The following is a 14,984-nucleotide window of genomic DNA, read 5'->3' on the forward strand; positions in this document are numbered from 1 at the left end:
CATGCTTTTATCGGACTGAACCAGGGCATGTGAAACAGCAGGGGGAAACCATGGCAAGATGTGCAGGCTGTGGTTTTGGTGCTTTGCACATGTCATGTAGAGAATGGATGAGTGAATGTAGCCTTTCTTTTTCTGTTCCTGGCACTGCCTCACAAATACAGGAAACTGCGACCAAGTATGAAAAAGTGTAGTCATCCATAGACAAAGCCTGAGTTTCTACCACTCGCTCACTGTTTGGGTAAAATGTTCCAATCTCCACATTATTATATAAATAGTTTGCACACTTATGCCCTCAGTTGCTTCAATAAAACAAATTTAATTGCCCTTCCTTAATATGCATTTCCTACATCAGTGTTAGGTTAGATTTTTTTGGCTTTGCTGGCTTTTTTTTTTAAATCGTTATTTTTACTGTTTTGTTAGATTATTTGATGTCATATAAAGTATTGTTTTGCTGGAAGATTTTTGGAAATTGTTTTGAATAGTATCAAACATGCTATCCCTGGGGATAGGGGTGAAAGAATACTTCCCACGTATTCCTCGCGTGTCGTAGAAAGCGACTAGAGGGGACGGGAGCGGGGGGCCAGAAATCCTCCCCTCCTTGTATTAACTTTCTAAAATGGGAAACAGAAGAAGGAGTCACGCGGGGAGTGCTCATCCTCCTCGAAGGCTCAGAGTGGGGTGCCTAAATGTGTGTGGATGTAAGCAAGATGTGAAAAAAGGGGAGATAGGTAGTATGTTTGAGGAAAGGAACCTGGATGTTTTGGCTCTGAGTGAAACGAAGCTCAAGGGGAAGAGTGGTTTGGGAATGTCTGGGGAGTAAAGTCAGGGGTTAGTGAGAGGACAAGAGCAAGGGAAGGAGTAGCAATACTCCTGAAACAGGAGTTGTGGGAGTATGTGATAGAGTGTAAGAAAGTAAATTCTCGATTAATATGGGTAAAACTGAAAGTTGATGGAGAGAGGTGGGTGATTATTGGTGCATATGCACCTGGGCATGAGAAGAAAGATCAAGAGAGGCAAGTGTTTTGGGAGCAGCTGAATGAGTGTGTTAGTGGTTTTGATGCACGAGACCGGGTCATAGTGATGGGTGATTTGAATGCAAAGGTGAGTAATGTGGTAGTTGAGGGAATAATTGGTATACATGGGGTGTTCAGTGTTGTAAATGGAAATGGTGAAGAGCTTGTAGATTTATGTGCTGAAAAAGGACTGATGATTGGGAATACCTGGTTTAAAAAGCGAGATATACATAAGTATACTTATGTAAGTAGGAGAGATGGCCAGAGAGCGTTATTGGATTACGTGTTAATTGACAGGCGTGCGAAAGAGAGACTTTTGGATGTTAATGTGCTGAGAGGTGCAACTGGAGGGATGTCTGATCATTATCTTGTGGAGGCTAAGGTGAAGATTTGTATGGGGGTTCAGAAAAGAAGAGTGAATGTTGGGGTGAAGAGGGTGGTGAGAGTAAGTGAGCTTGAGAAGGAGACCTGTGTGAGGAAGTACCAGGAGAGACTGAGTACAGAATGGAAAAAGGTGAGAACAATGGAAGTAAGGGGAGTGGGGGAGGAATGGGATGTATTTAGGGAATCAGTGATAGATTGCGCAAAAGATGCTTGTGGCATGAGAAGAGTGGGAGGTGGGTTGATTAGAAAGGGTAGTGAGTGGTGGGATGAAGAAGTAAGAGTATTAGTGAAAGAGAAGAGAGAGGCATTTGGACGATTTTTGCAGGGAAAAAATGCAATTGAGTGGGAGATGTATAAAAGAAAGAGACAGGAGGTCAAGAGAAAGGTGCAAGAGGTGAAAAAAAGGGCAAATGAGAGTTGGGGTGAGAGAGTATCATTAAATTTTAGGGAGAATAAAAAGATGTTCTGGAAGGAGGTAAATAAAGTGCGTAAGACAAGGGAGCAAATGGGAACTTCAGTGAAGGGTGCAAATGGGGAGGTGATAACAAGTAGTGGTGATGTGAGAAGGAGATGGAGTGAGTATTTTGAAGGTTTGTTGAATGTGTTTGATGATAGAGTGGCAGATATAGGGTGTTTTGGTCGAGGTGGTGTGCAAAGTGAGAGGGTTAGGGAAAATGATTTGGTAAACAGAGAAGAGGTAGTGAAAGCTTTGCGGAAGATGAAAGCCGGCAAGGCAGCAGGTTTGGATGGTATTGCAGTGGAATTTATTAAAAAAGGGGGTGACTGTATTGTTGACTGGTTGGTAAGGTTATTTAATGTATGTATGACTCATGGTGAGGTGCCTGAGGATTGGCGGAATGCGTGCATAGTGCCATTGTACAAAGGCAAAGGGGATAAGAGTGAGTGCTCAAATTACAGAGGTATAAGTTTGTTGAGTATTCCTGGTAAATTATATGGGAGGGTATTGATTGAGAGGGTGAAGGCATGTACAGAGCATCAGATTGGGGAAGAGCAGTGTGGTTTCAGAAGTGGTAGAGGATGTGTGGATCAGGTGTTTGCTTTGAAGAATGTATGTGAGAAATACTTAGAAAAGCAAATGGATTTGTATGTAGCATTTATGGATCTGGAGAAGGCATATGATAGAGTTGATAGAGATGCTGTGTGGAAGGTATTAAGAATATATGGTGTGGGAGGCAAGTTGTTAGAAGCAGTGAAAAGTTTTTATCGAGGATGTAAGGCATGTGTACGTGTAGGAAGAGAGGAAAGTGATTGGTTCTCAGTGAATGTAGGTTTGCGGCAGGGGTGTGTGATGTCTCCATGGTTGTTTAATTTGTTTATGGATGGGGTGGTTAGGGAGGTAAATGCAAGAGTTTTGGAAAGAGGGGCAAGTATGAAGTCTGTTGGGGATGAGAGAGCTTGGGAAGTGAGTCAGTTGTTGTTCGCTGATGATACAGCGCTGGTGGCTGATTCATGTGAGAAACTGCAGAAGCTGGTGACTGAGTTTGGTAAAGTGTGTGGAAGAAGAAAGTTAAGAGTAAATGTGAATAAGAGCAAGGTTATTAGGTACAGTAGGGTTGAGGGTCAAGTCAATTGGGAGGTGAGTTTGAATGGAGAAAAACTGGAGGAAGTAAAGTGTTTTAGATATCTGGGAGTGGATCTGGCAGCGGATGGAACCATGGAAGCGGAAGTGGATCATAGGGTGGGGAGGGGGCGAAAATCCTGGGGGCCTTGAAGAATGTGTGGAAGTCGAGAACATTATCTCGGAAAGCAAAAATGGGTATGTTTGAAGGAATAGTGGTTCCAACAATGTTGTATGGCTGCGAGGCGTGGGCTATGGATAGAGTTGTGCGCAGGAGGATGGATGTGCTGGAAATGAGATGTTTGAGGACAATGTGTGGTGTGAGGTGGTTTGATCGAGTGAGTAACGTAAGGGTAAGAGAGATGTGTGGAAATAAAAAGAGCGTGGTTGAGAGAGCAGAAGAGGGTGTTTTGAAGTGGTTTGGGCACATGGAGAGGATGAGTGAGGAAAGATTGACCAAGAGGATATATGTGTCGGAGTTGGAGGGAACAAGGAGAAGAGGGAGACCAAATTGGAGGTGGAAAGATGGAGTGAAAATGATTTTGGGGGATCGGGGCCTGAACATGCAGGAGGGTGAAAGGAGGGCAAGGAATAGAGTGAATTGGAGCGATGTGGTATACCGGGGTTGACGTGCTGTCAGTGGATTGAAGCAAGGCATGTGAAGCGTCTGGGGTAAACCATGGAAAGCTGTGTAGGTATGTATATTTGCGTGTGTGGTCGTATGTATGGGGGGGGGGGGTTGGGCCATTTCTTTTGTCTGTTTCCTTGCGCTACCTCGCAAACGCGGGAGACAGCGACAAAGTATAATAAAAAAAATATAAAAAAATATAAAGTACTAAGTCTGTGAATGGTCATTCCTTTTTTCATGTAGCATTTGGTTGCCAAAACACTTAAAGTAAGTATCTTCACCCATATAGGGGAGGTGTATCTTATGAGAGCAAATCCATAAGTGGTGTAACTTTACTTTTAGCACTTTTTGAATATTAGTTGTGGTATTTTGTAAATTTACATCGTCCAAATTAATTTACTTTACCTAGTGTCGGTGGGTGGCGTGACGGTGCGTGACTTGGTAGTTGAGACCAGAGATGATATCATAGCAGACAACCTCGTTTACACGGCCCCCCATCTTCATATTTGGTGATCTTTTGGTGAGATTTCATGTTTACTAAGCTTCATATTTCTATATTTTGTGGGAATGACAAAGGTAAGGTGGAAAGGTTAGTATAAAGATGGCACTTGAAAAATCTGCAGAAACAACTCTGGTGTGTAGTAGCAATAACCGCCCAAGTTTCTGTATATGGTTTTAAAAATTATCTAGGTTCTATGATGGTAAATATTTCATCTATTCCAAACCTAATTTACTCTTTCAGTACTTCAACCCTTCCTATGTACTACTCCTTATGCTCATTCCCTTTCTCGTACTGAAAATATATCTACTTATTTTGGACCTTTGCAGCATCTTAGAGATAAGAAGCAGCACCCTAGTTAATTAAATGGTGCTTCTAATGCAATTTCTTCCACCATTCAACTCTAGAGTAACAAAAAGATGTTGAGAATAGCCTTATACTCCACTCTTTCCTAGAAATCCCACATAATCAACATGGCAAATTCTGCTTCCCTAAAGCTGGGAATGTTGTATAGGCGCCCTAATTGTTTTTCTTGTGAGCAGTTATCACATCTACAAGGGTTTCATATACACATCTCTAGTGGCTCTTCCTCCACCTGTTTAGTACAGAGGAAGAATTAAAAGCCTTCAGTGTTATTAACTTGTCTGGCTTTGACTCTCTTCACAGCCATCACTTTGTTGCTATTCTCACTCTCCTACAGATACAGGAATTATTTTGGTGACAGTTCTCATGAACAGTCTGCATGTGTTCCTGCTCCAAATGCTTGGATAAAAGCTACACAGCAGGCCATTCCTTCCCATAGTGTATGTGTACAGACTGTTCGCTTGGTAAGTGTTAAAATACCTACGTCTTACAAATGGCTCTTCCTCCTTTGTCTTGCCTTCTTCACGACAGAAAATTTAAACCTTTAAAAGTCAGGTCTACAAACACTTGTAGAGCCCTATTCAACTTCTATTTACTTTTCCTTGTACTTTATTTCTTCCATACAAGATTGCCTTCAATTGGGGCATGTTATTTCTGTGCCACATTTTCTTTTGAAAAAAACTATAAAAGATTTGCTTAGATTGTGATTAGTAAAATACAGCAGTTATGAAAATTATTTGTATAGCTTTATGAAATTACTTTTTTCTCATGGAGATTACCATTTTTTTTTTTTTTTTATACTTTGTCGCTGTCTCCCGCGTTTGCAAGGTAGCGCAAGGAAACAAACGAAAGAAATGGCCCAACCCCCTCCCATACACATGTACATACACACGTCCACACACGCAAATATACATACCTACACAGCTTTCCATGGTTTACCGCAGACACTTCACATGCCTTGATTCAATCCACTGACAGCACGTCAACCCCTGTATACCACATCGCTCCAATTCACTCTATTCCTTGCCCTCCTTTCACCCTCCTGCATGTTCAGGCCCCGATCACACAAAATCTTTTTCACTCCATCTTTCCACCTCCAATTTGGTCTCCCTCTTCTCCTCGTTCCCTCCACCTCCGACACATATATCCTCTTGGTCAATCTTTCCTCACTCATTCTCTCCATGTGCCCAAACCATTTCAAAACACCCTCTTCTGCTCTCTCAACCACGCTCTTTTTTATTTCCACACATCTCTCTTACCCTTACGTTACTTACTCGATCAAACCACCTCACACCACACATTGTCCTCAAACATCTCATTTCCAGCACATCCATCCTCCTGCGCACAACTCTATCCATAGCCCACGCCTCGCAACCATACAACATTGTTGGAACCACTATTCCTTCAAACATACCCATTTTTGCTTTCCGAGATAATGTTCTCGACTTCCACACATTCTTCAAGGCTCCCAAAATTTTCGCCCCCTCCCCCACCCTATGATCCACTTCCGCTTCCATGGTTCCATCCGCTGCCAGATCCACTCCCAGATATCTAAAACACTTCACTTCCTCCAGTTTTTCTCCATTCAAACTCACCTCCCAATTGACTTGACCCTCAACCCTACTGTACCTAATAACCTTGCTCTTATTCACATTTACTCTTAACTTTCTTCTTCCACACACTTTACCAAACTCAGTCACCAGCTTCTGCAGTTTCTCACATGAATCAGCCACCAGCGCTGTATCATCAGCGAACAACAACTGACTCACTTCCCAAGCTCTCTCATCCCCAACAGACTTCATACTTGCCCCTCTTTCCAAAACTCTTGCATTTACCTCCCTAACAACCCCATCCATAAACAAATTAAACAACCATGGAGACATCACACACCCCTGCCGCAAACCTACATTCACTGAGAACCAGTCACTTTCCTCTCTTCCTACACGTACACATGCCTTACATCCTCGATAAAAACTTTTCACTGCTTCTAACAACTTGCCTCCCACACCATATATTCTTAATACCTTCCACAGAGCATCTCTATCAACTCTATCATATGCCTTCTCCAGATCCATAAATGCTACATACAAATCCATTTGCTTTTCTAAGTATTTCTCACATACATTCTTCAAAGCAAACACCTGATCCACACATCCTCTACCACTTCTGAAACCACACTGCTCTTCCCCAATCTGATGCTCTGTACATGCCTTCACCCTCTCAATCAATACCCTCCCATATAATTTACCAGGAATACTCAACAAACTTATACCTCTGTAATTGGAGATTACCAATATTGCAAAATTAAATCACTTGATTGGTAAACTGAAATGTTTTGATAATTGTACTCTCAATACACTAAGTATTATTACTCAAGCAGTCTGACTATACACTAAATTAAATGGTTGAGTGCATTTGAAGAATGAGCCAAGAAAGTTTTTGCTAAGAATGCATTGTAGTTACCAAGTGAAATAAGAGTGGTTCGAAAAGTTGTTTGGAAATAATGTCAAAAATAGAAAGTTTCATGTCCAAGTTAGTTATCTTTAGAAATAAGGTCAAATTCCTTGCTAAAAGATTTTATTGGTGGAATTAAACTCAAACCTGGTTCTTTTAGTCCTGGAAAACTGTAAAATTTAATGACCAAAGACTGAATTTGATTGATACGTAAAGCTGCAGATCAAGAAAATTTAAGAAGGTTGTTTGTCATATGCTATTCAGTTCTTTAGAGACTGAAAGAAATCTGCTTGAGACTGAGTGTGAACAAATGTGGTGTAGTGCTAGGAATGGATGAAGGCAAACAAGTATGAAAATGTACGTGTGTATGTGTCTGTGTATGTATATGTACATGTATGTGTATTTATGTATGTGGATGGGCCCATCTTTGTTTCCTGGTGCTACCTCTCGGATGGGGGGAAACTAAACTGGAGATCAGAGGATGGAGTAAAAAGATTTTGAGTGACTAGGGCTTGAACATGCTGGAGGGTGAAAAGCATGCTTTGGATAGTGTGATTTGGAACAATGTTTTGCAGTTGGTTGACTAAACCCCAGCATCTAGGGTAAACTGTGGAAAGTCTGTGTGGCCTGGCTATGGATAGGGAGCTGTGGCTTCGGTGCATAACACATGACAACAAGAGAGCAGGTGTGACTGGATGCAGCCTTTCTAAATATTTTTCTGGCTCCACTTTGCTAATGTAGGAAATAGCATTCGGGAATTTAAAGGAAATTTACTTAAGTTATCAGTTACATTGAAGGTTAAAATGTGACTCCTGGGGGATGACAACAATGGACAAAACAATCCTGTGGTGTCTGCCACGCTATGCAGACGGTGAAACAAAGTAGAATGGCTGCAAAAAGTTTTTTTTTTTGGATTATGAGAATTCACCCTTAAATTATGATTGAGGTTACACCTTTACAAGTTTACTTTTCTTTAAGATCCACATCGTTCCAGGTGTCTGGACTAGTGGATGGCCAAGATGTGGATCACCAGTTTTCTACCAGGGTCACACTGGATGGAATCCAAACATTATCTGCATCTTACATATTTGAAGCAATCAGAGTGGAGGGTAAGCAACTTGTTTAACATAGAAATTTATATAAAGTATTCTGTGTACTTCATCTACTGTATGGCATTTTATAGAATTTCCAGAAATTGATCATATGCTGTACTATAAGAATTTTGTAATATGAATGTACAATGACTGAATTGCTGTGGATACAACTTTTGGTTTTGCAGGTGATCTGGAAGTGGATAAAATCAACAATGTTTCTGTATTGGACCTCATATTGAAGTATGGCAGCCAGCACCAGGTGATTTCTGGTGAGAAGGTCCTCCATGGTGGCATTCACATTGCTGGAGACATCCTTGCTGCAACAGTAAATGGGCTTGACTTCATGGAACTCAATCGGACTCTAGTCAGGGTAGACCAGAATGCCATCATCGAGGCTGCTGTGGTAACTATTTCAGGTGTTTTAGTACTGAACTGACCCAATTTTACCCATGCAAGTTAAACCTGGAAGCAGGTTTGTCCTTAATACTGATGTGAGATATAATCGGATTTTGTGGACATGCATAGGTTATTGGGCACTATTACACCATGATTAGGTTGTTTTTTAAGTGGTATAATCAGTACCTTATAAAAAGGTTAGTATGCATGATAATTACACAAGTATTCATTAATGGCCCTCTGAGATATAGCTTTAAGAAGTACTAAACATTATTAAAAGGGAAAATGGGTTAAATATATGAAAAGGGACTTTCTGTAGACAAAAGTTAATATCTGGCAAACAAAACCTATTTGCACAGGATGGACTGGAGTTCTATATTCATGGGGTCTGTCTCCTGAACTTCCTATGTCATTGAGTAGCCTTTTAGACCTTTGTAATCTGCTGGCATTTAGTCACCTTTGTTATTTTATTTCAACCATCCTAATAGTAAACCAGCTCCACATAACATCCTTTATAAACTTTATGCCAAGCTTTCTGTTATTGCCTTGATGTTGCATGTGTGATTTGTTCATTGTCAGTATCAAGTTAATTTAGAAACCTGAATGCAATTATCAAAATCCCCCTTCTCTGTCCATACCTCCATGACATACAGGTTTGCAGTCCTGAGCTTCATATTGTAGTTTGATCATCTCTCTTTTTTATTTTTATCAGATATTTGTGCTTCTTGATGCAGTCACCAGATATTAAAGGCATAATGTACTTTAGGTATGACATATATCTTGTGAATAATTTACCAAACTAGTCTTTAACCATATACATACCTGAATGTGATAATTACATTTGCTAGCAAATGTTTTGCCCTTTTCACAATTCTTTTTAGTACCTCTGAGACTACAATGGTCCTTAACTCTCTTTTACACGTAGACTTGTTATTTTCAATTAGGTAATAATTGCATGGAAACCTTTCACCCTGTTCCATCCTGTCTTGCACATACTTGAATTTTATCTTATCATCCATGTCTAAGTTGCAAGTTTATACACGTCACCGTGCAGGATTATTCACTCACCATCTTTGCTTGTTTCTCTTGTGACTCGTAATATCATATGCAAACATGTTTAGGCAAGATTCCAGTCCATCAGGCTAATCTTTTACATATGGTATGCAAAGAACAGCAGCAGGCCCAAGACTGAGCCCTATAACATGCCACTTGTGATCCCAGCCCACTCCAAAGATTTGCCACTTAATTGTATCTTTTGATCCCTTCCACCAAGGTAATTTTCTATCCAGTGAAGGAGCCCATCTATTATTCCTGCTTGTTTGTCTTTATCAATTCAGATTGAGTACATTGTTGGAGGCTTTCTGGCCAGGATCACATTCTTCCTATCACTATCATTGAAATTGGGTGGAGTTCACTTTTTTTTATGGGTCTAGAAGGTTGGAAAGAGGGGCAAGTATGAAGTCTGTTGGGGATGAGAGAGCTTGGGAAGTGAGTCAGTTGTTGTTCGCTGATGATACAGCGCTGGTGGCTGATTCATGTGAGAAACTGCAGAAGCTGGTGACTGAGTTTGGTTAAAGTGTGTGGAAGAAGAAAGTTAAGAGTAAATGTGAATAAGAGCAAGGTTATTAGGTACAGTAGGGTTGAGGGTCAAGTCAATTGGGAGGTGAGTTTGAATGGAGAAAAACTGGAGGAAGTGAAGTGTTTTAGATATCTGGGAGTGGATCTGGCAGCGGATGGAACCATGGAAGCGGAAGTGGATCATAGGGTGGGGGAGGGGGCGAAAATTCTGGGGGCCTTGAAGAATGTGTGGAAGTCGAGAACATTATCTCGGAAAGCAAAAATGGGTATGTTTGAAGGAATAGTGGTTCCAACAATGTTGTATGGCTGCGAGGCGTGGGCTATGGATAGAGTTGTGCGCAGGAGGATGGATGTGCTGGAAATGAGATGTTTGAGGACAATGTGTGGTGTGAGGTGGTTTGATCGAGTGAGTAACGTAAGGGTAAGAGAGATGTGTGGAAATAAAAAGAGCGTGGTTGAAAGAGCAGAAGAGGGTGTTTTGAAGTGGTTTGGGCACATGGAGAGAATGAGTGAGGAAAGATTGACCAAGAGGATATATGTGTCGGAGGTGGAGGGAACGAGGAGAAGAGGGAGACCAAATTGGAGGTGGAAAGATGGAGTGAAAAAGATTTTGTGTGATCGGGGCCTGAACATGCAGGAGGGTGAAAGGAGGGCAAGGAATAGAGTGAATTGGATCGATGTGGTATACCGGGGTTGACGTGCTGTCAGTGGATTGAATCAAGGCATGTGAAGCGTCTGGGGTAAACCACGGAAAGCTGTGTAGGTATGTATATTTGCGTGTGTGGACGTATGTATATACATGTGTATGGGGGGGGGTTGGGCCATTTCTTTCGTCTGTTTCCTTGCGCTACCTCGCAAACGCGGGAGACAGCGACAAAGTATAATAAAAAAAATATAAAAAAATAGAAGGTTGGTTGTTATGCATGAATTCCTTTCCCTATGATAGCATTGAATCTGTTAAAGCTATATCTTTGCAAGTAATCTTTCTTTTGCTTTAATTACCTTTTCCAGTCTTTCACATTCAAGCTTGTTATTGAGTCCAAATTGTAGTCAAGATTTTCTAAACTTTATGAGATTCAGGCACAACATTTGTCCCCTTCAACATCTTTGGAACTACCCATTCCTCAAGTAGCCTACTGACCAGTTTTTCAAGTTGGCAAGCAAGTGTATGTGCATATTCCTTGAGCATGTAGGGGTAGACTTCATGAGAACCATAGACCTTGTACGAGTCAAGCCATTGTAATTGCCTTCCAATATTATTTCTGTACTTCCTAAGACTTCATCCTCCTCCCTCCTTGATAATGCTGATGCATTAGTGTCCACCACAGTGAAAACAGTGGTATTTATCATTCCATTGCTCACAAGCATGCTAATTACCCTCGAGTATCTTTCACCCAAGGTCCATCGCCCATTTAGTTGTTCTTTAAACATTTTGCCACTGTGCACTTCAGTTGATAGAGATGCTCTGTGGAAGGTATTAAGAATATATGGTGTGGGAGGCAAGTTGTTAGAAGCAGTGAAAAGTTTTTATCAAGGATGTAAGGCATGTGTACGTGTAGGAAGAGAGGAAAGTGATTGGTTCTCAGTGAATGTAGGTTTGTGGCAGGGGTGTGTGATGTCTCCATGGTTGTTTAATTTGTTTATGGATGGGGTTGTTAGGGAGGTGAATGCAAGAGTTTTGGAAAGAGGGGCAAGTATGAAGTCTGTTGGGGATGAGAGAGCTTGGGAAGTGAGTCAGTTGTTGTTCGCTGATGATACAGCGCTGGTGGCTGATTCATGTGAGAAACTGCAGAAGCTGGTGACTGAGTTTGGTAAAGTGTGTGAAAGAAGAAAGTTAAGAGTAAATGTGAATAAGAGCAAGGTTATTAGGTACAGTAGGGTTGAGGGTCAAGTCAATTGGGAGGTAAGTTTGAATGGAGAAAAACTGGAGGAAGTAAAGTGTTTTAGATATCTGGGAGTGGATCTGGCAGCGGATGGAACCATGGAAGCGGAAGTGGATCATAGGGTGGGTGAGGGGGCGAAAATTCTGGGAGCCTTGAAGAATGTGTGGAAGTCGAGAACATTATCTCGGAAAGCAAAAATGGGTATGTTTGAAGGAATAGTGGTTCCAACAATGTTGTATGGTTGTGAGGCGTGGGCTATGGATAGAGTTGTGCGCAGGAGGATGGATGTGCTGGAAATGAGATGTTTGAGGACAATGTGTGGTGTGAGGTGGTTTGATCGAGTGAGTAACGTAAGGGTAAGAGAGATGTGTGGAAATAAAAAGAACGTGGTTGAGAGAGCAGAAGAGGGTGTTTTGAAATGGTTTGGGCACACGGAGAGAATGAGTGAGGAAAGGTTGACCAAGAGGATATATGTGTCGGAGGTGGAGGGAACGAGGAGAAGTGAGAGACCAAATTGGAGGTGGAAAGATGGAGTGAAAAAGATTTTGTGTGATCGGGGCCTGAACATGCAGGAGGGTGAAAGGAGGGCAAGGAATAGCGTGATTTGGCTCGATGTGGTATACCGGGGTTGACGTGCTGTCAGTGAATTGAATCAGGGCATATGAAGCATCTGGGGTAAACCATGGAAAGCTGTGTAGGTATGTATATTTTGCGTGTGTGGACGTATGTATATACATGTGTATGGGGGTGGGTTGGGCCATTTCCTCGTCTGTTTCCTTGCGCTACCTCGCAAACGCGGGAGACAGCGACAAAGCAAAAATATATATTTTTTTTTCTTTTTTTTTTATACTTTGTCACTGTCTCCCGCGTTTGCGAGGTAGCGCAGGGAAACAGACGAAAGAAATGGCCCAACCCCCCCCCCATATACATGTATATACATACGTCCACACACGCAAATATACATACCTACACAGCTTTCCATGGTTTACCCCCGACGCCTCACATGCCTTGATTCAATCCACTGACAGCACGTCAACCCCGGTATACCACATCGCTCCAATTCACTCTATTCCTTGCCCTCCTTTCACCCTCCTGCATGTTCAGGCCCCGATCACACAAAATCTTTTTCACTCCATCTTTCCACCTCCAATTTGGTCTCCCTCTTCTCCTCGTTCCCTCCACCTCTGACACATATATCCTCTTGGTCAATCTTTCCTCACTCATTCTCTCCATGTGCCCAAACCATTTCAAAACACCCTCTTCTGCTCTCTCAACCACGCTCTTTTTATTTCCACACATCTCTCTTACCCTTACGTTACTTACTCGATCAAACCACCTCACACCACACATTGTCCTCAAACATCTCATTTCCAGCACATCCATCCTCCTGCGCACAACTCTATCCATAGCCCACGCCTCGCAACCATACAACATTGTTGGAACCACTATTCCTTCAAACATACCCATTTTTGCTTTTCGAGATAATGTTCTCGACTTCCACACATTCTTCAAGGCTCCCAGAATTTTCGCCCCCTCCCCCACCCTATGATCCACTTCCGCTTCCATGGTTCCATCCGCTGCCAGATCCACTCCCAGATATCTAAAACACTTCACTTCCTCCAGTTTTTCTCCATTCAAACTCACCTCCCAATTGACTTGACCCTCAACCCTACTGTACCTAATAACCTTGCTCTTATTCATATATATATATATATATATATATATATATATATATATATATATATATATATTTTTTTTTTTTTTTTTTTTTTTTTTTTTCTAATTTTCCAAAAGAAGGAACAGAGAAGAGGTCCAGGTGAGGATATTCCCTCAAAGGCCCAGTCCTCTGTTCTTAACGCTACCTCGCTGTCGCGGGAAATAGCGAATAGTATGAAAAAAATATATATATATATATATATATATATATATATATGCCTATACACGCACATATAAGTATGTTTTCATATACATATCAACATATACACATATACATGCACATACACAGACATATACATATATATACATGTACATATTCATGCTTGCCTTCATCCATTCCTGGCACTTCCCCACCCCTCAGGAAACAGCATTGCTACCCCCTGGTTCAGCAAGGTAGCACTAGCTGTCATGTGTAATGCACTGATACCACAGCTCCCTATCCACATCCAGGCCCCACAGACCTTTCCATGGTTTACCCCAGACATTTCACATTCCCTGATTCAGTCCATTGACAGCATATCAACCCTGGTATACCACATCATTCTAATTCAGTCTATTCCTTGCACACCTCTCACCCCTCTGTATGTTCAGACTCTGATTGCTCAAGAATTTTTTCACTCCATCCTTCCACCTCCAATTTGGTTTCCCACTCCTCCTTGTTCCCTCCACCTCTGACACACATATCCTCTTTGTCAATATTCCCTCACTCATTCTCTCCATATGTCCAAACCATTCCAACACAATCTCTCTGCTTCCTGAACCACACTCTTTTTATTTCCACACATCTCTCACCCTTTCATTACTTATTCGATCAAGCCACCTCACACCACATATTGTCCTCATACATTTTATTTCTAACGCATCCAACCATTTCCATACAACCCTATCTGTAGACCATGCCTCGTAACCATATAACATTGTTGGAACTACTGCTCCTTCAAACTTACCATTTTTGCTCTCCAAGATAACGTAGCGTTCCCTCCTTCCACACATTCTTCATCATTCCCAGAACCTTCGCCCCCTCCCCCATTTCTTGTGGCTCACATCCACGTCCATGGTTCCAGTTGCTGCTAAGTCCACTCCCAGATATCTAAATCACTTCACTTCCTCCTGCCTGTTCCAACTGGAACTCCCTCAAGGGGGTGGGCACAGCAGTAGAGGCTCCATAACAGGTGGACTCCAGTATGTAATATAATTCTTGTATATATTTCTTCAGACTTAATCAGGCCTACTGAGATAATTTCTTTGACTTTTTAGGTTTACTGAGACCATTCTTCAGACTTCACCAATCTTACTGAGACCATTCTTCAGTTTCCTTTTTTGCCGGTGTGAAGTTACACATGGAATGGAACCATTCTCAAGTGTAAAGAATTGATATTTCATAATCACAGTATTAT

General features: G+C 41.7%; 1 protein-coding gene across 13 annotated transcripts in view; it reads left to right on the top strand.

Moving 5' to 3' along the window:
* Positions 1 to 14,984, top strand: part of LOC139760264 (uncharacterized) — a 229,306-nt gene that overhangs the window by 200,657 nt on the left and 13,665 nt on the right. For 11 of the 13 annotated variants that reach the window (XR_011715285.1, XM_071683210.1, XM_071683212.1 and 8 more), the window contains 3 exons: positions 4,014 to 4,124; positions 7,915 to 8,029; positions 8,200 to 8,417. Coding sequence is in view for 1 of the 13 variants with exons in the window: in XM_071683214.1 (XP_071539315.1) it covers positions 7,915 to 8,029; positions 8,200 to 8,417 (333 nt within the window). In the remaining 12 variants the exon portion in view is untranslated. The remainder of the gene's footprint in view (positions 1 to 4,013; positions 4,125 to 7,914; positions 8,030 to 8,199; positions 8,418 to 14,984) is intronic. The other 2 variants (XM_071683214.1, XM_071683205.1) reach the window with 1 other exon arrangement.

The sequence above is a fragment of the Panulirus ornatus genome, chromosome 36 (genome assembly GCF_036320965.1).
Source record: "Panulirus ornatus isolate Po-2019 chromosome 36, ASM3632096v1, whole genome shotgun sequence".
NCBI classification, from domain to species: domain Eukaryota; kingdom Metazoa; phylum Arthropoda; class Malacostraca; order Decapoda; family Palinuridae; genus Panulirus; species Panulirus ornatus.